We start from the raw sequence: 22,903 nt of genomic DNA, 5'->3' as shown, positions 1-22,903 counted from the left end.
TGGCTAATAGCAGTAACGCCAAATTCAATGTTTCATCCAATAATTTTGTAATATATTTTTTAATACCTTATTTTTTTTATTCCCTGGCTTAGACAGGGCTTAGACTCTAGAGGGGTTACTGTGACACACAACTCTTACTGTCTGCAAAATACTGTCTGCTAGTTTGTCTTTTCTTGGCAAGATGTGGTTAAAATKAATATTGTTAGTCGCTAATGTTAATAGCTAGTTAGCTGGCTAGCTAGCTTGCTAAATGTACTAAGAGTCAGAGCAAACGTAGCTATCTACAACCTTAGAAAAAAATTGTGCCAAAAGGGTTCTTCGGTTGTCCCCATAGGAGAACCCTTTTTGGTTCCAGGGAGAACCATTTTGGGTTCCATATAGAACATTCTGTGGAAAGGGTTCTACATGGAACCCAGAAACGTTCTACCTGGAACCAAAAAGGGTTCTTCAAAGGGTTATCCTATGGAGTCAGCCGAAGAACCCTTTTAGGTGTAATTTAGCCTGGTCCCAGTGCTGGTGTAGGCCGAGATACGCATGTTGTTTGTGCAACGGTATGTTCTAAATCAGAGAGGAATAGGCAAGGCATGAACATGTTGTGGGGACTTGCTTCCATTCAGCCACCAGAGCATTTGTGAGGTCGGGCACTGATGTTGTGCGATTAGGCCTGGCTCGCAGTCAGCGTTCTAATTCATCCCAAATGTGTTCGATGGGGTTGAGGTCAAGGCTCTGTGCATGCCAGTCAAGTTCTTTCATACCGATCTCAACAAACCATTTATGTATGGACCTCGCTCCTCCAAACTTTACTGTTGGCACTATGCATTGGGGCAGGTAGTGTTCTCCTGGCATCCACCAAACCCAGATTCGTCCGTCGGACTGCCAGATGGTGAAGCGTGATTCATCACTCCAGAGAACGCATTTCCACTTCTCCAGAGTCCAATGGCGGAGAGCTTTACACCACTCCAGCTGACGCTTGGTATTGTGCATGGTGATCTTAGGCTTGTGTGTGTGGCTGCTCGGCCATGGAAACCCATTTCATGAAGCTCTCGACAAACAGCTCTTGTGTTGACGCTGCTTCCAGAGGCAGTTTGGAACTCGGTAGTGAGTGTTGCAACCGAGGACAGACGATTTTTACGCACTATGCTCTTCAGCACTCGGCAGTCCCGTTCTGTGAGCTTGTATAACCTACCACTTCGCGGCTTAGCCGTTGTTGCTCCTAGACATTTCCACTTCACAATAACAGCACTTACAGTTGACCGGGGTAGCTCTAGCAGGGCAGAAATTTGACAAACTGACTTGTTGGAAAGTTGGCATCCTATGACGGTGCCACATTGAAGGTCGCTGAGCTCTTCAGTAAGGCCATTCTACTGCAAATGTTTTCTGTGCTCAATTTTATACACCTGTCAGCAACGGGTGTGGCTAAAATAGCCAAATCCACTAATTTGAAGGGGTGTCCACATACTTCTGTATATATATTGTACATGAGGTAAGAAAACATGTAATGAAACGTCTCATTAGGACCACCTGGAAACACTGACCGACACTTTGGTTCCTGTCCTGTCAATAATTCCTCCCTGGCTTATTCATTCGATGTCATTTCAAACAACAATGTAGTCAAGGTGCTGCCCACTATATTCCAACTGTAGAATTAGAATAATCATTATTTTTCCCATGATTCCAACAGTTCACCAATTAACTAGGCCTAGATGTTTTCCAATATCATGCAGCCCTGCATGGGAAAGTGAGGAAATGATAACAAAAAAGGTGGAGGAAATGCAGAAATTTATGAAAATGATGAAAATGATTTTGAACAGTATAAAACAATCAGAATGGAGAAAGCCCCATTGAAAGCAGTTATAATGTATGTGTTGCCAACCTACGGTCATGAACTACTCATGAAGCATATTTAGAACTTTTATCATTAAGAAAACATAAAATAGCGTCAAGTACCTTCACAATTAGAAAAATATTGTGATATGATATTTTGGCCATATCGCCCAGCACTAAACTAAGGTATTTGACATAGCTCTGAGATATGGAGCTGCGCACAGGCAAAATGCGCACCGGCCATTTCGAGAGCATAGGCCTATAGGTTTAATGGATAGTATCCATMAAAAAAAAAAAAATGTATATTACATTTACTGAATACATAGCTACTAACAGTGGGTATTATATTTAGAGTTAGCGATCTACTTGTATTTTGAGTTTCCACTTCCTCAGGTGTGAACCACAAATTAATTAGTCTATGATATTAATTATTGCACATTAAGATGTATGTAATTAAAATCCATTGAACAAAAAAATAATCTTGAAATTCCTATTTTGACACTAAAATAGCAACTGTCGTCTAATTGTCATCTCATAATTCATGACAATCACTGGATTAGGTTGCACATCAAAATATCTTGAATGATGCATTCCTGCTTGGACGTTAGAAGAAACAACACATTTCTTGAGTACCTCAGTAGTCTATTTATTAGACTTTTTAATAAAGCACTATGAATTCATTTATAAGACGATTACTCATGATTTGGGTCCGACCAAATCATGGGCTGGTGCCACCAACTGTAGAAGTTCGTGGCACAAGTGACACCAGGGAAAAATGTTAGTCTGGAATAGTAATTAACACTTAGGGTAGGTGTTGATTAAGGGGAACACATATGACAGGCACTAATTTGCAATATAGCCTTAGTCGTTAGTTTGGCTTTGACAACGATAAGGCTTAAGCAGACAGGCAGACAAGGGCATAGAAGCACAGACTGACAGCAGAGAAGATGCGGAGACAGATATACAGCTCAACAGGGATGGCAAACAAAATGGCTAGAGCAAAGGAACAGTTATAGTGGTGAGTTGTATCTCCAGACAGAGACACAATTATAGTGATGAATTGTATCTCCAGACAGAGGAACAGTTATAGTGGTGAGTTGTATCTCCAGACAGAGACACAATTATAGTGGTGAGTCGTATCTCCAGTGGTGTTTCTACATATTGTATTTGTTTTGAACAGGAGCTGGTTAAAAAAGAGGAGAACCATGTCTCGCCAGTATCTGGGGGATTGGCAGTGCACGCATTGATGTGGGCTGGTGTGGATAAAATGCCAGGGCCGAATTCTTGTCCCAGTCCACCCGTCTTTTCCTGTCCTGTTTTGTTATATACACTGCTCAAAAAAATAAAGGGAACACTAAAATAACACATCCTAGATCTGAATGAATGAAATATTCTTATTAAATACTTTTCTTTACATAGTTGAATGTGCTGACAACAAAATCACACAAAAATTATCAATGGAAATCAAATTTATCAACCCATGGAGGTCTGGATTTGGAGTCACACTCAAAATTAAAGTGGAAAACCACACTACAGGCTGATCCAACTTTGATGTAATGTCCTTAAAACAAGTCAAAATGAGGCTCAGTAGTATGTGTGGCCTCCACGTGCCTGTATGACCTCACTACAACGCCTGGGCATGCTCCTGATGAGGTGGCGGATGGTCTCCTGAGGGATCTCCTCCCAGACCCTGGACTAAAGCATCCGCCAACTCCTGGACAGTCTGTGGTGCAACGTGGCGTTGGTGGATGGAGCGAGACATGATGTCCCAGATGTGCTCAATTGGATTCAGGTCTGGGGAACGGGCGGGCCAGTCCATAGCATCAATGCCTTCCTCTTGCAGGAACTGCTGACACCTCCCCAGCAATGAGGTCTAGCATTGTCTTGCATTAGGAGGAACCCAGGGCCAACCGCACCAGCATATGGTCTCACAAGGGGTCTGAGGATCTCATCTCTGTACCTAATGGCAGTCAGGCTACCTCTGGCGAGCACATGGAGGGCTGTGCGGCCCCCAAAGAAATGCCACCCCACACCATGACTGACCCACCGCCAAACCGGTCATGCTGGAGGATGTTGCAGGCAGCAGAACGTTCTCCACGGTGTCTCCAGACTCTGTCACGTCTGTCACATGTGCGTGTGAACCTGCTGTTTCATCTGTGAAGAGCACAGAGCGCCAGTGGCGAATTTGCCAATCTTGGTGTTCTCTGGCAAATGCCAAACGTCCTGCACGGTGTTGGGCTATAAGCACAACCCCCACCTGTGGACGTCGGGCCCTCATACCACCCTCATGGAGTCTGTTTCTGACCGTTTGAGCAGACACATGCACATTTGTGGCCTGCTGGAGGTCATTTTGCAGGGCTCTGGCAGTGCTCCTCCTGCCCTCCTTGCACAAAGGCGGAGGTAGCGGTCCTGCTGCTGGGTTGTTGCCCTCCTACGGCCTCCTCCACGTCTCCTGATGTACTGGCCTGTCTCCTGGTAGCGCCTCCATGCTCTGGACACTACGCTGACAGACACAGCAAACCTTCTTGCCAAGCTCGCATTGATGTGCCATCCTGGATGAGCTGCACTACCTGAGCCATTGTGTGGGTTGTAGACTCCGTCTCATGCTACCACTAGAGTGAAAGCACCGCCAGCATTCAAAGTGACCAAAACATCAGCCAGGAAGCATAGGAACTGAGAAGTGGTCTGTGGTCACCACCTGCAGAACCACTCCTTTATTGGGGTGTCTTGCTAATTTCCTATAATTTCACCTTTTGTATTCCATTTGCACAACAGCATGTGAAATTTATTGTCATCAGTGTTGCTTCCTAAGTGGACAGTTTGATTTCACACGAAGTGTGATTGACTTGGAGTTACATTGTGTTGTTTAAGTGTTCCCTTTATTTTTTTGAGCAGTGTATATACAGTGGGGAGAACAAGTTTTGATACACTGCCGATTTTGCAGTTTCCTACTTACAAAGCATGTAGAGGTCTGTAATTTTTATCATAGGTACACTTCAACTGTGAGAGACGGAATCCAGAAAATCACATTGTAGATTTTTAAGTAATTAATTTGCATTTTATTGCATAACATAAGTATTTGATACATCAGAAAAGCAGAACTTGATATTTGGTACAGAAACCTTTGTTTGCAATTACAGAGTTCTTGACCAGGTTTGCACACCCTGCTGCACTGTATATACAACCTTACTGTACCTGGGGTTAAATTGTCTTTATAAACTGGGTGGGTCGAGTACTGATTGGCTGACAGCCGTGGTATATCAGATCGTATACCACGGGTATGACAACGCATTTATTTTTACTGCTCTAATTATTGTTGCTAACCAGTTTAGCAATAAAGCACCTCGGGGTTTGTGATATAGGGCCAATATACATTACCACGGCTAAGGGCTGTGTCCCTTTAGAAACGTCCTTAGCCGTGGTATATTGGCCATATACCACACCTCCTCTGGCCTTATTGCTTAAATATACACAGTGAATTAAAATAGAAGGCACTGCATACAACTTTACTATGAGTGCAAGATAAACATTATCTGTGTGTTGCTACTAAGTCATTTAAACTCATCCTAATTTTTTTATCCACAATGACTAAATCAAACCAACATCAAATAAACTTGAAACATGACACGTCATCCATTATTTGGCTATCTACCCCGCTCCATATGCCCCAGTTCTCTCCATATGGCCCCCGTTCTCTCCATATGGTCCCCGTTCTCTCCATATGGCCCCAGTTCTCTCCATATGGTCCCGTTCTCTCCATATGGTCCCCGTTCTCTCCATATAGCCCCAGTTCTCTCCATATGGCCCCGTTCTCTCCATTGGCCCCTTCTCTCCATATGGTCCCCGTTCTCTCCATATGGCCCCAGTTCTCTCCATATGGCCCCCGTTCTCTCCATTTGGCCCCCGTTCTCTCCATATGGTCCCCGTTTCTCCATATGGCCCCAGTTCTCTCCATATGGCCCCCGTTCTCTCCTTTGGCGCCCCGTTCTCTCCATAAGGCCCCCATTCTCTCCATATTGCTCCCGTTTACTCGATATGGCCCCCGTTCTCTTCAGACACCCAAATACTTTTCACGAGGCCAGGGGCTTTTGGTGTGGGAACCATTACATTGTTCCTCTTCCTCAGAGGGATGGGATGACGATGATAAGCAATCACAGACACAACTTCAGAATCTCGGCCTCAAACTCTGACAGGATAGGCAACAATTGACAGTGTGCGTCTGCTCGGCTGGCCCAATTGCTAATTCATGCAAGTTGACAATCTGGAGAGGACAATTATGAGTGACGACGATAGTAAAAATAAAGAGGAAAGAGCACTTACACAGAGAGAGACTAATGTGARGTTTACATTTTGAGTGAGTAGAAGAAATCCATTGCAGCACAAAGAAGCTGATGATACCACTATAACTGTAATGAATAGGCTACTGTACTAAGCACCATTTGCGTTACTGTATCTGTCTGTCTGCCTGTCTGCTGTTCTTCTTTGATTGAGTCGCTCTGGATAAGAGCGTCTGCTAAATGACTTAAATGTAAATGTAAATGAGAAGAATTTGGCCTGAGTATGAAACAGAGAAATTCCACCAATAATATTTTTCTTCCAAAACTCAATGTAAAGATGAATGACAGTTAACGTCGGCGAGAAAGAACATTGGGTATTGAATTGTGCACTAAACTGGCTGCTGACTGAAACTCCATGTAAGAAAAGCAAACGTGATGAAATCATCATGAAAAACAAATAGAAGTTGACACAAAAGAGGCATCTAAACTTTCAAAATGGGCTTACTAGATGCAGTAGCCAACTCATGGATATTGAATCCAAAATGCTTTCTATATGGATGAATATAATCATAAAATGGAAATTATATTGAGGTGGTTAAACAACACTCAATTGTACAATAAATGTAGCTATTTTAGAGCAATGCAGTTTTGTATTGTCAATGAAATCATGCAGCTTTCTAACAATAGCTTGTAAACCAAATGTTGTTGAACATACAGATGGCCAGTGTTACCGCTTTCACTATAGTACTTGGTATACCATCCATTATGTGGTAGGTTACATAGGAAGCTCTGCACTAGATCCCTGTATCAGCAAAAGAAATGGCTCTTGTGAATATGACAGCCTCAGTGGATATTGGTCTAACAATCTCAGGGGAACCAGCACTGGCACACAGTAGTCACCAGTCTCACAGTTATCAGACCTTGTTAGGAAAAGGGGTATATCTAAAATCCATCATAGAACAGGCAATGGCTTTTAKAGATCAAAATGATGTAGCAATGTCATAAATTGAATGACAATGATCTGATAATATGTCAAAAGGTCAGGAGGGTCACCTGCTTTCTGGCTACATAAACAAGCTCAAACAAGGTGATGTGGTAGTTTTGTTGAATGTTAACTGTGTAACCGTCTATGTAAAAAAAAATATATATATATATTTTAAATCAACAAAATTAACATGCTTCTTGAACTCCCTTGAACTATGCGGAAACAATATAATGGCCGCAAACAGACAGAAAAATACAAAGTGGTCTTATATATTTGCTTGTTACTGTGACTTTTTAACATGAAACCCTTAAGCGAGTTTTGAAAAGTGAAACATATTTACAAGAGTATCAGTGTGGAGTTGGAGGATTCTGAACAGGAAGCGTGTCATCAGATGAAGTCTTTTTCCATCCTCTTCCTCTCTCTGCACTTGGTTCTCCACAGTGTAGTGTGAGGGATCTGAGGGTGATGCTTAGTGAAATGCTCATTTTGCATTTATGATTACCAAGGCCCATGGGCGATATTATGCACTAATGTGAACTAATGCAATAGATTACAGAGCACTGGCTCTGGGGAACAAACAGCAAACAGATGTGTACTCAAAAATAAGRAAAAAAAATCTGTTTAAAGTGTTCAATGTGGTGGACTGTCCCTTGTAATTTAGTGTTGACAGAATGCACAATTTTGATACAATTTGTCAGTCTCTCTTTCTTTTCTCCCATTATTCTGATGCTAGGCCAGGGACAGTCAACAAATGGTGTGCTATTGTCTGGTTTCTCAATCTAAAGGACACAACCCATTGACGGTATACAATGTACAACCATCTTAACATAGGAATACACCACCAATCTACACAATTGTATACACTGTTTACATTTACTGATGGCCATTTACTTCATGACCCTTTTATTACCCAAAACATGCTACCCTGCATCAACACATGCCTGATAACACAGACACAAATCAAAGATGCGCAGCTAAGCATTCCTGCACCAGTCTATCAGAATCATTGATTGTATAAAGATGAGAATGTACAGCATCCACACAGCACAGAAACACCACCTACCTCTGTGTTGCTGCACTCTTGAGTTTGTATACACTGCCCTCTGGCGTTTTCTTGCAGTTAAGACATTATGCAGACAATGAACGAACCAAAGTACAGGTAACTGCCAAAAAAGGAAACACCAACATACAATCAAATCAAATTTTATTGGTCATATACACATGGGTAGCAGATGTTAATGTGAGTGTAGTAAAATGCTTGTGCTTCTAGTCCCGACAGTGCAGTAATATCTAACAATTCCCCAACAATACACACAAATCTAAAGGGGTGAATGAGAATATGTACATATAAATATATGGATGAGTGATGGCCAAGCAGCATAGGCAAGGTGCAATAGATGGTATAAAATACAGTACATACATATATTAGTAATGCAAGATATGTAGACATTATTAAAGTGGCATTGTTTAAAGTGACCCATTTATTAAAGTGGCGAGTGTTGGATTTCTGTGTAGGCAGCAGACTGAGTTAGTGATTACTGTTTAGCAGTCTGATGGCCTTCCTGTGACATCGGGTGATGTAGGTGTCATGGAGGGCAGGTAGTTTGCCCCTGATGATGCGTTGTGCAGACTCTGGAGAGCCTTGCGGCTGAGGGTGGTGCAATTGCCGTACCAGGTTGTGATACAGCCCGACAGGAAGCTCTCAACTGTGCATCTGTAAARGTTTGTCAGGGTTTTGGGTGACAAACCAAATTTCTTCTGCCTACTGAGGTTGAAGAGGCGCTGTTGCGCCTTCACCACACTGTCTGTGTGAGTGGACCATTTCAGTTTGTCTGTGATGTGTACGCCGAGGAACTTAAACTTTCCACCTTCTCCACKGCTGTCCCTTCGATGTGGATGGGGGGTGCTCCCTCTGCTGTTTCCTGAAGTCCACAATTATCTCCTTTGTTTTGTTGACATTGAGTGAGGTTGTTTTCCTGACACCACCTCCCTGTAGGCTGTCTCGTCGTTGTTGGTGATCAAGCCCACTACTAGTGTCGTCTGCAAACTTGATGATTGAGTTGGAGGCGTGCATGGCCACGCAGTCGTGGGTGAACAGGGAGTACAGGAGGGGGCTGAGCACACACCCTTGTGGGGCCCCAGTGTTGAGGGTCAGCGAATATGTTGTTTCCCACCTTCACTACCTGGGGGCGGCCCGTCAGAAAGTCCAGGACCCAATTGCACAGGGTGGGGTTGAGACCCAGGGCCTCCAGCTTGATGATGAGCTTGGAGGGTACTATGGTGTTGAATGCTGAGCTGTAGTCAATGAACAGCATTCTTACATAGGTATTCCTCTTGTCCAGATGGAATAGGGCAGAGTGCAGTGTGATGGCAATTCCATCGTCTGTGGACCTGTTGGGGCGGAATGCAAACTGAAGTGGGTCTAGGGTGCACTTCATGATGACAGAAGTGAGTGCTACGGGGCGGTAGTCATTTAGTTCAGTTATCTTTGCCTTCTTGGGTATAGGAACAATGGTGGCCATCTTGAAGCATGTGGGGACAGCAGTCTGGGATAGGGAGGTTTTGAATAGGGCCGCAAACACACCAGCCAACTGGTCTGCGCATGCCTTAATAGGGCATTGGGTCACCACGAGCCAAAACAGCTTCAAAGCACCTTGGAATAGATTCTACAAGTGTCTACAACTCTGTCAGGATGTAACACCATTCCATAATTTGGTGTTTTGTTGATGTGGTGGAAAACGCAGTCTCAGGCGTCGCTACTCTCCCYTAAGTGTTCATTTGGGATGAGATCTGGTGACTGAGACAGCCATGGTATATGGTTTACATAGTTGTTATGCTCATCAAACCATTTAGTGACCACTYTTCCCATGTGGATGGGGGCATTTTCATCCTATGAGGGCATAGGCATGGTAGCAAAAATAATTACACTAATCATAGTATGTTAATTGCGTACTTAACTCAGAAGCAACACCTATGTGGAAGCACTAACTTTCAATATWCTTTGTATCCCTCATTTACTCAAGTGTTTCCATTGTTTTGGCAGTTACCTGTACATGGACTAAGATGTAACAGAAGATATGGCAATTTCTCAACACTGTACACAATGTGTAAAATTAATGACAAACTAAAACACTATGCTCATGTAAACAATTACAAAAATGTCAAATGATTTGTACATCAATTGCAGTGACATTTAATTTCTGCAGACTGAAGGTCTGAGTGTGAATGTTTATTGGGTCCCTCTACTCAAGACAACAATTACACTTGATCTAAGTCAAAAGACCAAACAATGAGATCACAACATAGAAAAGTGAAAACTGAAGAAAAAAATGAATGCATGTACTGACATGGCTATCATTTATTAGGCGAACGTAAACCACACTGGGTGAAATCACTGTATAAAGTACTGTAGAGCAGCATAGTCAGACATAGCATCGCATCTCAAATCGAAGTAAATTCAACTAACCAGGTTAAGTCCAGTATCCGTCACAATAATTACCTAGGCTAATATATAAACCAAACTTAGATTTAAATGTTAACTTAATAACCACATGCTTATGAAAGCAGGAAAAGAGAAATCTGAAATTGTCCATTTCCAGTGCCGGGAAAAAAAAAAAGTCTCAAAAGTTGTTTCAAGGTTACATAAAACAGGAAGGTGGTAGGCCTATAGTAAGACTTGGAAAGATACCTGTAGACATTTTCAAACAGCACAAACAAATACTATAACACTACTGGTCTATGCCCCAAATGTCATTGACTCATGGTGATAGTCATACAACTCTTGAGCGATATTTCACTTTTTACATTGCACACACACGTAGGAAAAAAACATTTTTTTTTTTACAGAAATAAATAACCTTAAAAATTATAACAGCAAAAATATGAAATAACAGAAGTCTGGTGTGCACAAATTGCTTGAAAATATCAGAAGGCTTCCTACACCATGTGCATTAATTTGTAACAGTTAATGCATAAATGAAGTAGAATCATATCAGAGCTGAAATTGAGTTCTGAAACAATTGTTTTTTCAGTGTACAATGTTGAGCTATTCCTGCAGTAAGGCTTTCACTCTGCTCTCCCTGACTTACATACAGAATCAACAAGTAGTAGACCACAGCTTCAGGAAAACCAGTGACAAAGCAGGCAGACAAGTTAACACAATCCAACCTGAGGCAAAATACTATCTTAGGATCCTGCATAACATGAACAGAGTCCTGAATACAGTTTGGAAAAACAGTCAATCTAAAAAAATAAACATCTGAACAGTATTTGTGCACACAAAAACTAGAATCCCTCAGATATTCTCTTGATATTTGGTCCATGTTTTACCACTCTTACAGCCTAGTCGGTTGTGAGGAATCCAAAGGCAGAACAGAACCAGCAGCCATTTCTATGTACATTTCACATAATACCCAGTAGCAGGAATCCCTGGCTTCAGGTTCTGATCATGTTTATCCAGTGAATAACTACTACTTAWAGGCACAGACATGCTGCTCCCAACTGTCCAAAATGCACTGGCTCAATAGTAGACATGCTAGCTACAGCAGCTTCATATCATCACAAAAATAACTGCCTACTATGAGCGTCAACAGTCTATAAATTGAGTTTGAGGCAAGATACGTCAACATACAGCTTTTGTTTTGTAAACTAAGAACTCAAGCTGTAGGTCAGATAAAACCCTACCCAACATCAGTGCTATTACAAAAACATGGTCCTTTGATTGCTGACTGTATGTCATATTAGACAGAACAKCGTATTAATAAACAAAAGGTAACTTCCTCTTAACACTTTTCTCATTTATACATGTTTTATCTAGTACAACCATAACAATATGATATTCAAACAGTCATGTGTCAATGCATACAACCTCAACTCTGTTGTATTAGATAGATGTGTATAGATCAGTGGGGGTAGGTTATCTATGGGTCAGGCCTTTCCTCCAGGTAAACTCTCAAAAGATGGTTGTAGCATGAACTTCTCAGTGTATTTCAAACCTACGGAAGGCTATCAAATGTATTCTATTTATCTCAACACAAAACGTAAGACAGCCAAAGTTACTTACAACATGGCCGGTGAAGTCAACCAGAACAATAGCCTACCATTAGAACAGTTAAGCCCTTTCGTCAGTGGGTCCACTGCATTCATTACTGATGGGTCTGGAATAGGCTCTCCTCTGTAGCATATTAGCTGGGTAGAGTAATGGCCTACTCCCTAGGAAGAGGAGGAGGACAATCTTAGGAGTAACCCCAAAGTAAGTTTGATACAAACCGTAATAATGGCAATATGATATAGCTGTCCAACTCTAATATGGAACCCCCCGACATTTACAACTACACTAACATGAAAATGGGATGAATTAATTGCAAACGTGTAGAAAATATATAAGATAAAGCTTTTAGTTCATACCTCTTGGGTTTGTCTGCGCTCCATGACTGGGGTTAGCCACAGTGGGATGGTAGAGGGAGGCCAGGTCACTGGGGGTGTAGGAACGGAGGATGTTGATCATATTCCAGTCAATCTCCATACTGCTGCTGCTTGCAGAGGCTGGAGGGTTGGACGCTTTGACTGGGGCATAGGCCTGCGGCCTGTGAGAGGGAGAGGCTCCATTTCTTCCTGAGGGAAGCAGTCTGTTGTAATTGTCCTCCATCCTAAAGCCAGTATCAACAGTGTCCGTTTCCCTTCCGGGGAGCCCAGAGAATCTCTGCCTCTTACTGGAAGGTCCACCACCAAAGTCCATTGGGGGCAGACTACCGAACCGGCTGGAGAGGCATAGCCTGGCAGCATCTGAGGGCCAGATTACAACACTACCGCTCATCACAGGACCGCTTCTTAAGTCACTTGCCACTCTGCTGTCCGATGGGCTCTGCCTCGGTCTCTCCATTACAGGTCTGCTATATTTTATACCGTTGGTGTTGGATTGTTCTGCTCGCTCTGTAAACCTGGATTGGCCCTGGCTGGTGGTAGGCGGCATCATCATCATCCTGTACCACTGATTGGAGCCCCGGGCCTGGACAATCTCCTTCCGGGGTTCATTGGTGAGAGACTGTTTAGGCCCATGAGGAGGGTTGGAGGGGTGAGTCTTTCCTGTAGGTTTTCCAGGAGGCTGAGGGGTTGGGGATTTGGTCCGGCGAGGGTGTCTCCGATCTACAGGAGGCAGCAGGGTGACATCTTTGCCCTCAAGGGCAGGGGGGCAGCCAGTATAACGCTTCAGTTTTAGACTTCTGTTCTTCTTAGTTATGTCAGACTTCTCCTTGTGAAGCAGCTTCTTGTGCATGAGCAGGACCTCTGGGTACAGAGTGCTGAAGGCACAGGACGAACAGGCGTTGGAAATCAACACATTCCGTAGAGTGGCGGAGATGGAAAGTGACACTTTTAAGGACAAATTTAATGGGGCGCTGAAGCCCTCATCATTTCTTTCCTTTCCTTCCATCTTCAGGTTAACAGGTAAAGTGTGATTTGTCTCCTGTCCTTCCATCTTCAGGTTAACAGGTATGGGGTGTTTTGTCTCCTGTCCTTCCATCTTCAGGTTAACAGGTAAAGTGTGATTTGTCTCCTGTCCTTCCATCTTCAGGTTAACAGGTATGGGGTGTTTTGTCACCTGTCCTTCCATCTTCAGGTTAACAGGTACGGGACACTTTATGTGTGCAGAAGAAGAGTAAGCATCCGTAGAAATCAATTTCCCATACCCAGCATTCACTTGAGCAAGTGGGCTGGCAATCTTGACACCAATGCTATTAAATCTATCCTCTGGTTTCATAATGGCACAAGGTTTGGTTGCAGGCCTGACATTGGGAGTTGGCCACAGTTTGGATCGGTTGGGGACCCGTCTGTCTTCTCTGTTTCTGGTGAATTCTTTCTCACTGGGAGATGGCACAGATATCACAGGCTTATTGGGGATGTCAGTGTAAGGTTTGTCCTTGTGATGTCTATCTAAGTGATATCTCAGTGAGGTTTTCTGGGCTGCAGCATAGTCACAGTATATACATTTGTATGGTTTTTCACCTGAAAGACAAAAATAGAATTGCATAAGCATAATTGGATCCTAACAGCAAATAGTCTTCAGATGAATCAAATGCTGAACGTACTACATACAGAACACAGGGGTGTAACGGTTTGGTATGTATTGCGGTTTTGGGATCACAGTTCGGTACATTTTGTGGTTTTGAGGTCACGGTTCGGTTAACGGGAAAATGAAACACCAACAGTTACTGTAGTTCATTTCTGTTAATTCCTGATTCCATCTTTGATCATGTAATGCCTGACGAGAGCACAATCAGGAACACCAACATTTCACTTTGTATTTTCTTAAATGATTACTCATCAACAACATTAAAATAAAGTGCAACATGTGTATGAAATCAATATGTAAACATGGCTCAGAAATTGTATAGGCTTATGCCGTTTTCTTACAAAAGAACAGAAGTAGTTCCTGGTTGCACCTCAAAAGGACAGACAGAAATACAGCAATTAAGATTGTAATTTTTAGTACAACGCAATTTACTCAAGAGGCATACAACGCAGTATCGGAATAGCCTATAAGCCTAGTGTTTATTAAATTTTCTATATATTTATTTTGGGTTCACAGTGCGGACCAAATCGAGGTCCCATTACCGAACGGTTCAGTACAGTTACACCTCTAGCACTCAGAGTAAGCGCATCCAACTTCATGTTAAACCTTAGAGCCAAATATCAGCTATACATTTCCCAATTGTGCAGCCTATTTCAAGTTCCAATGTCACATGCACAAGTACAGTGAAATGCCTTTCTTGCAAGCTCTAAACCCAACAATGCAGTAATCAATATCCATGTAGCACTAAAAATAACATAAATCAGGCTTCCCAGAATTACATAATGTTTACCTGTATGGGTCCTGAGGTGAATGTTGAGGTAATAGCTGGAACGGAATGTCTTGCCACAGTAACTACACTCCCTGGAGGACACAAGATCTTTCACCTTCGTTTGATCAAATCCATCTTCACTTTTATCTGTAGAGAAAACAAAAACAGGAGATTGATTTCTTCACATGACCAAATAGTCTACTTACAAAAACTTGTGTGAAGCAAGTGGATTTGCATAACCTGTAAATGACCAGTAGAGGGAACTGTTGAAAATAAAATGTCCATTTACAGGTTTTTCCCAATTATTTACACACTAAAACTGGCCCATGAGGCACAATGACCCAAACCTGTAACTCATTTACCAGAAGCAACACCAAATTGGAATACTACTGGCACATGTTTTGCTTTACACTGAGATTGCAATTTTAAACATTTGGCAAAACACACAATTATCTACCTTTGGCACGACCTTCCTAAAAAGCAACACTGTTCAACAAGCTAAGCTCAATTACCAATTGATCACTATCACGCTTCACAGGTAGAGGTGGGTGTAGATGTGTAAGAAAATTAGGAACAAGGAGAGTAATCTCTGATGAAATTCAGGCAACTGTGGTTTGACCTTTGGAGAGACTGGGCAGAGTGCAGGCCAATCTGAGCTGCTTCACCGTAGCATACATTATCTGGACGTTACAAAATGATAAAAGGTCCAATGTCTCCAGTACATAAACTCAGCAAAAAAAGAAACGTCCTCTCACTGTCAACTGCGTTTATTTTCAGCAAAGTTAACATGTGGAAATATTTGTATGAACATAACAAGATTCAACAACTGAGACAAACTGAACAAGTTCCACAGACATGTGACTAACAGAAATGGAATAATGTGTCCCTGAACAAAGGGGGGTCAAAATCAAAAGTAACAGTCAGTATCTGGTGTGGCCACCAGCTGCATTAAGTACTGCAGTGCATCTCCTCCTCATGGACTGCACCAGATTTGCCAGTTGTTGCTTTGAGATGTTACCCCACTCTTCCACCAGGCACATGCAAGTTCCCGGACATTTCTGGGGGGAATGGCCCTAGCCCTCACCCTCCGATCCAACAGGTCCCAGACGTGCTCAATGGGATTGAGATCCGGGCTCTTTGCTAGCCATGGCAGAACACTGACATTCCTGTCTTGCAGGAAATCATGCACAGAACGAGCAGTATGGCTGGTGGCATTGTCATGCTGGAGGGTCATGTCAGGATGAGCCTGCAGGAAGGGTACCACATGAGGGAGGAGCATGTCTTCTCTGTAACGCACAGCGTTGAGATTGCCTGCAATGACAACAAGCTCAATCTAATGATGCTGTGACACACCGCCCCAGACCATGGCGCACCCTCCACCTCCAAATTGATCCCGCTCCAGCGTACAAGGCCTCGGTGTAACGCTCGGTGTAATTCCTTCAACGATAAACGCGAATCTGATCATCACCCCGGTGAGACAAAACCGCGACTCGTCAGTGGAGCACTTTTTGCCAGTCCTGTCTGGTCCAGCGACGGTGGGTGTGTGCCCATAGGCGACGTGGTTGCCAGTGATGTCTGGTGAGGACCTGCCTTACAACAGGCCTACAAGCCCTCAGTACAGCCTCTCTCAGCCTATAGCGGACCGTCTGAGCATTGATGGAGTGATGTCCGGATGTACCGATCCTGTGCAGGTGTTGTTACACGTGGTCTGCCACTGCAAGGACGATCAGCTGTCCGTCCTGTCTCCCTGTAGCACTGTCTTAGGCGTCTCACAGTACGGACATTGCAATTTAATGCCCTGGCCACATCTGCAGTCCTCATGCCTCCTTGCAGCATGCCTAAGGGGACCCTGGGCATCTTTCTTTTGGTGTTTTTCAGAGTCAGTAGAAAGGCCTCTTTAGTTTTCATAACTGTGACCTTAATTGCCTACCATCTGTAAGCTGTTAGTGTCTTAACGACCGTTCCACAGGTGCATGTTCATTAATTGTTTATGGTTCATTGAACAATCATGGGAAACAGTGTTTAAAACCTTTACAATAAAATCTGTGAAGTTACTTGGATTTTTACAAACTATCTTTGAAAGACAGGGTCCTGAAAAAGGGACGGTTCTTTTTTTGCTGAGTTTACCTATCTACTACTTGACAGTAGTACAACATAAAGCACAGTAAAGACTGTAGATTCCAATACATACTGTAAGGTGAAACAAAGTCAATGTTTCATGTACTACTGTATGTATGGAATTGGAAGGTATACTACTTTGTAACATGTTTATGTTGTATACTGTAGTGTATGCTATTTTTTTTGAGAACTGAAAGACGACAACCACGTGGTGGTAAAACGAGTCTATTTACAGATGAACAAGAGGCTGCCATTGTGCAAATGGTAGTTGAAAATAATGCCATAAAACTGCGGGAAATCCAACAGGTTATTGAAAACCCTGCCATCTTCCACAACATCAGAGTGAGCTTATCAACCATAGCCCGCATCTTGCATTTGTGTTCCTTTCTTGTTTGAGTAAACGCAAACAATATACAATATAACAAATTATTAGTCTTTACACTGAAATAGGTTCTGATAGTAGTAGTGATATTACATTTTTGGCCATTTTTGGCCAAAACCGATATCCTATATTTTCCTTGCCAAAAAAAACAATACTGATAACCAATATTTAAAATTTTAGCGTCCTTTTAAGCATTCTAGTACAGTTAAATAGTTAACACACACACGGACGCAGCGGTCTAAGGCACTGCATCTCAGCGCAAGAGGCGTCACTACAGTCCCTGGTTCGAATCCAGGCTGTCTCACATCCGGCCGTGATTGGGAGTCCCATAGGGCGGCGCACAATTGGCCCAGCGTCGTCCGGGGCGTCATTGTAAATAAGAATTTGTTATTAACTGACTTGCCTAGTTAAATAAAGGTTACACTGATCAAAAAGTAATTTTGTTGGCATTTACGTATGTACCCATTACCAGTAAAACATAATCAAAACCGATTTCTTTCACTTACTTGTGCTGTTGTTTCAGCTGTGCTGTTTCGTTGTTAAGTTTCATTTTCAAATCAGGATTTCTATGGAATGCCGTTTTTGTCTTTGTGTGTCAAAAAAGATATGTCAAATAACACTATTTGACATGTCAAATAACACGACATAATCCGTTTCAGTAACTATAGTTAGTGAGCTAACTATATAGCTAGGTGTCATCTAAAATAACCCTAATTTATAAGACAGTTCTTATTTGATTAATGGTGGTCGGACCCATCTATGTGAAGCTAGCCACAATAAGGATTAGCCACAATAGTGGATTTGCAGTTAGCCTTCAAAATAAAAGTATGGCATAATTGTACTATATGTATTCATCTGCATCACTGTCAATTACACTTATTTTGAAGGCAAACTAAATTCCACTATTGTGCCTAATCCTTATTCTGGCTAGCTTCACAACACATAACCCGGTCTGGTCATGCGTCACTAGCCAGATGAAGCTAGCTGGCTGCTTACAATGTTAGCTTTGGGCAACAGGGTTAAGTAGCTGGCTAGCTATTTAAGTTCAATTTCAATAGGCGAACAAGAAGTGGCAACCTTGCAAATACTTACAAGGATTCCTAAATCATTGCTAAGAATAATGAAAATGACTGGAGTTTCTACCGGTCATTGTTATCAGGCTGGTTATATTGGTGCTAGCTAGGTACCAAGCTAAAGCTAGCTACCCCAGAAGTTGCAGTCGAACAAATAATGCTTTATTACCAACGCGGTATTGTAAACATCATTCGTAGCCGGTGTTTGCAGACTTTTTTGTACAGCTTTGACAGTGCTACTCTTATCTTTTTTGACACGCAAAGACCCAAACGGCATTCCATAGTATGTATATTGTGACGCTAATAGCAGTGACACTATTACTGTGTAACTCCGGTAGGGCAACATCTTAAAAATAGTACACGTGGTAGTGTGTACCGGTGCTCGACCAGTCGGCGAAAGCCAACATCACCCACGGTTGATTGTCAAGGGCAATGAATGCCATTATCTTGGAGTTAATGGATTTCGCCTTTGAGTTGTCTCGCTGAAATTTTCTTACTCTTTCAAATGACTGCTGGACTTGTTGACTGCTCGATCCACACAGCAGACATTGTGGGCTAGGTTAGGAATGCTGTGTTGCACGTGTAGCGCAAAATTTAAGTGCCGTTATTACGTCATGTACCTACGTTACATAGGTATGCACGGTAGCTTTGACATCGGTTTTTAACGTCGCCGTTAAACCAGACATCGAACCGATACCGATGATGGCATTTAAAGCTAATATTGGCTGATTCAGAAATGTTCACCGATATATCGTGCATCCCTAGATAGTGTTTTGAATATGTCACATTAGTGTGATCTTGGTTGTCACTAAGTTAGATTCATTTGATGTGTGTGTCTCATTTGTATGCAGAGTTTCATTTTGAGCAGGGAGTACATGATGTTGATTTCTGTGTTTCATTTTGGAAGATGTCTGTGGGGTTTGGGGAAATTGGCTAACTGTTTTGTGTTCAGAGTTTTGAGTACCGGAGATGTAGTTTCAGCAAACGTGTGTTAACAGTTGGGAAAAACTGTAAATCCACCTTTCCTTAATAGAAAACAAATGTTTGTTTCTTAAACATTAGATTGCTGTATTTACCTGAATAGAAGGCATCTCCCGGTGCTCCGTCATCTGACCCGTCTTCAGACCCCTCTTCTTTGGGGGACCCTGCTCTGGAGAGCTTGCCATCAATGAAGGCGGTGGGGCTCTCCACCTCACCCCTCTCCCTCTTGTGCACCCTGGAGTGGAGAACAAGCTGGTGGTACGTCCTGAATGTCCTCCCACAGTCCTCACAGTGCGTCGGCTTGTCATTTCGACTTGACTTCTGATCAGGTTCTGGTGATGGGGTCTCTCCAGCAGTCTGTCTGGATCTCAGTTCTCTACCCAAGTTGTCTTTAACACACTTGTTGTCACCTTCTTGGCCTTCTGACCAGATGTTTGTCAGTTCTTTATCTGAGCCAGAGTCCTCGTTGTTAGAGCTGTGGTCTTGGATTAGGCCTACATCTTTAGCCACACTTGGACAAACTGCTATCTTTCCCTTGGTGGCAAGTTGCCAGGCCTGGTAGGTATTGAAAGGGTCTAGTTGGGCAATCCACCTAGAAGATCTCTCTGGTATACTACTTTCCTCAGAGAGGGGGCGAAGGTTGAGTACCTGTAAAAAACCTTGTTGACTGAGGGGATCTTCCTGTCTATCCTTCTCTCTTTTTTTATCAGCCTCTAATTCTTTACTATGTACTTTGCTGTGTTCCACCAAATGGTGTTTATCGGTGAAAAAGAAGCCACAGGTAAAGCACATTTTGTAAGGGGTGATTACGGGCTCTGGGACTTGGTCTTGGATGACTTCATTGATAATAACTGGACCATCCAGGTTCTGCTGGGCCTTAGCCTTATGGAACCTCATATGGTTCCTCAGAAACCAGGGTTCCTTGAACCGCCGGCCACAAAGGTTACAGTGAAAAGTGAAACAGTCCTTGTGTGTCCTCATGTGGCTCTCCAGCTCGCTGGCACCCTCTGTGGCCTGATCACACACAACGCAGCTAAATACCACCTCCTTCACGGATGGCAATCTGGGTTTGGACCGGGCCCTCTCACCTGGGATCAAGAACTCTGCCTCCACACGCAGAACTGCCGTTTCGAACAGTGTTGTGGGGTGCTGGGTCAGGACGTGTGGGCCCAGGTCATCTTGGTGTGTGAAGGTCTGGTCACAAAACATACAGTCCAGGGCTTCCAGCAGGCTTCCCTCGGGCTGAGCCTCAGCTTTGTTAGTGATGGTGGCACTGTGAGGAGTCATGCTGGAGCCAGACCCTGGCATGCTAGCACCACTACTAATATTTAGAACGTCTTGTCCAAGTCCATCTGGACTTTCCACATATGGCAACAACAGGTGAGTTGGCATTTCCTCAAAAGTTGTGCAATTGATCTATATACTTAAGTATTCTATAAGTAAGGAGTTACTGGATGACATTTCTGAATATCAATGTGGAAGATCGTCAGTGATTCATCCAGGGGAGTTAGGTCTTAGTAAGTAGATTCCTGTAAAACACAAAATAAGGAAAAGGTTAGGCTAATGTAGTATCATCATGGAACAGTGCTATCCGGGGATCCTTGGGACATCCCTACCCTAAATCCTAACCTTAACCCCTACCCATTTTACATTTCAACTGGGTAGGGCCATCCCAAGGATCCCAGAGCACAGACGTATTATTATGGCAAGGTGAGGCATATGAATGCTAAAAGGCACCAAGCTACCTCAAATAACAAGGAAATTGAGTTCTCAAATTGAAACTGAATATGAGATTAATTTCCTCTTAGCATGAAGTACTGTGAAGAATGCATCATTTTATTGCACATGGCTACATATTTAACACATCACTTAACAGTTTGCCATTAATGCAAAGCCTTGGCTTGTGGTTATATTTTTAGCAGTTTGATAAAATGTGGAATAAATGGACAAACTAGTTGATACATGAATACATCCTAATTAAAATTATGGCATTGCATAAACAGCTCGATAGTCTACAAACAGCTTGTAATTTAAATTAAATCATTAAATATTTGTTTAACTATTTTGGTTTCCACTTCCAAACTGACCTAGCAGAATGTGTTCATTCTTTGTTCAACAAGCCAAGACAAGATGACCTGTGTTGGCAATCAGTGGAAGTTGTCGACTAAGGAAGTGTCATCAACCATGATGAGAAAATAATAGTCTTAAAATATTAGGCTTCTCTGTGACCCATCCCAGTCAGCCACCTATTTTTATATAAGATATTTCTGATAGTCATAAAACTAGATAGTAAAGTAGCACGTTATTTGACTGATGTTTAATCAGCTATGCAAACAGGTCTCCAATTTGTTATCCAACACATGCAACGTGATAAAAGACAAATGAGCCACTCGTCGAGTTAATCCAAAGGTTATGAATCTGTAATGCATGCCAAATTAGATGGTTAATATGTGAAGTCTTAAAGTTAGCTAGTTATTAATGTCCCACATAAAAATAAATCGTGCTTTTCTATTGAATTATTTTCAATATAGGTAGAATTCAATAGTCACTTCTGTAACTCATTCTGCTACATCCTACTAACGTTAGCTAGTTAACCACTGATAGACACGGGGACAGCAACTTCCTATCAAACATTGCGAAATTCAGCAAATTAGCTTTCTAGCTAGCCAAGCACGGAAATTCCTAATTTAACAGGCACAAAGACATCGCCAACAATTTCTGGACTCAGACATAGTTAATGGGTGAAAGGTAGGAAATAAAACAGATATCCTAATTAACCATCATTTGAGTTCATCTTGCGAAATAGTTTAATAACATTAGCTAATTTAGTTAGCTAGTAATCAATCAATACGCTCGTTTTATATAAGCTGCAGATAACTCACCAATACCTACCAATTCAGGCTTTCCAGGTAAACTTTCAATTCATCGAAATTATATATCTAAGTGAAATAAACTGCGTGTTACATCCTGTCGCTAAACTAGCTAATTCATGATTAATAGCAGCTACCCACATTTGTTCACCTTCCAACAATTGTCGGTCATATTGTTCTTACTGAATATTTGCAAGTCGCTATGTGCAGCTGTTGAATTGTGAGGCGCGCACTCAACGAATCGGGGACAGAAGTAGCGCGTGCACTACAGCCCCAAAAGCGAAACAGGGACAACAGTCACGTGGTCGCAACTTTTGACGAAGTAAATAATTATATAAAATAAAATGTATAATACAATGTAACCTAATTACATAATAAACAATAGTGGGGCACACAAGGCACGCAAGGTAACAGAACGTCTGTAGATCTATTACAAAACACAAGAACAAGGTGGACTGCCCAAATGTAATCATTGTAATGGCGGTTGTGTCATGTGGATGGTTAGTCAGCTATTGAGTTGGTCTGAAAGTTAGAGGATAGGCCTAGATAAGATTA

General features: G+C 42.4%; 1 protein-coding gene across 3 annotated transcripts; it reads right to left on the bottom strand.

Moving 5' to 3' along the window:
- Nucleotides 1–10,429: 10,429 nt before the first annotated feature.
- LOC111966748 (zinc finger protein 217) lies at nucleotides 10,430–22,586 on the bottom strand. 3 transcript variants are annotated; one of them, XM_023991649.2, is made up of 5 exons: nucleotides 22,371–22,586; nucleotides 19,574–21,007; nucleotides 14,946–15,071; nucleotides 12,493–14,088; nucleotides 10,430–12,297 (listed from the first exon to the last, which is right to left on the bottom strand). In XM_023991649.2, exons 2-5 carry the CDS (start codon nucleotides 20,868–20,870, stop codon nucleotides 12,197–12,199), a joined length of 3,120 nt encoding a protein of 1,039 aa, XP_023847417.1. In that variant the 5' UTR covers nucleotides 20,871–21,007; nucleotides 22,371–22,586; the 3' UTR covers nucleotides 10,430–12,196. The 3 variants fall into 3 exon arrangements, with proteins under 3 accessions (XP_023847417.1, XP_023847419.1, XP_023847418.1); XM_023991651.2 differs by having other exon boundaries at nucleotides 22,532–22,584; XM_023991650.2 differs by having other exon boundaries at nucleotides 22,490–22,576.
- Nucleotides 22,587–22,903: the final 317 nt, after the last annotated feature.

The sequence above is a fragment of the Salvelinus sp. IW2-2015 genome, linkage group LG7 (genome assembly GCF_002910315.2).
Source record: "Salvelinus sp. IW2-2015 linkage group LG7, ASM291031v2, whole genome shotgun sequence".
NCBI classification, from domain to species: Eukaryota; Metazoa; Chordata; class Actinopteri; order Salmoniformes; family Salmonidae; genus Salvelinus; species Salvelinus sp. IW2-2015.
This window is presented reverse-complemented; position numbering and strand designations above follow the sequence as displayed.

Bases quoted from the DNA above. Each gene is read 5' to 3' on its own strand.
- LOC111966748 (XM_023991649.2), bottom strand. From the start codon at position 20,870: ATGCCAACTCACCTGTTGTTGCCATATGTGGAAAGTCCAGATGGACTT. The intron at 14,089-14,945 runs GTAAACATTATG...TTTGTCTTTCAG, and splicing joins TCACCTCAGGACCCATACAG to GTGAAAAACCATACAAATGT. The intron at 12,298-12,492 runs GTATGAACTAAA...TCCTCTTCCTAG, and splicing joins AGCGCAGACAAACCCAAGAG to GGAGTAGGCCATTACTCTAC.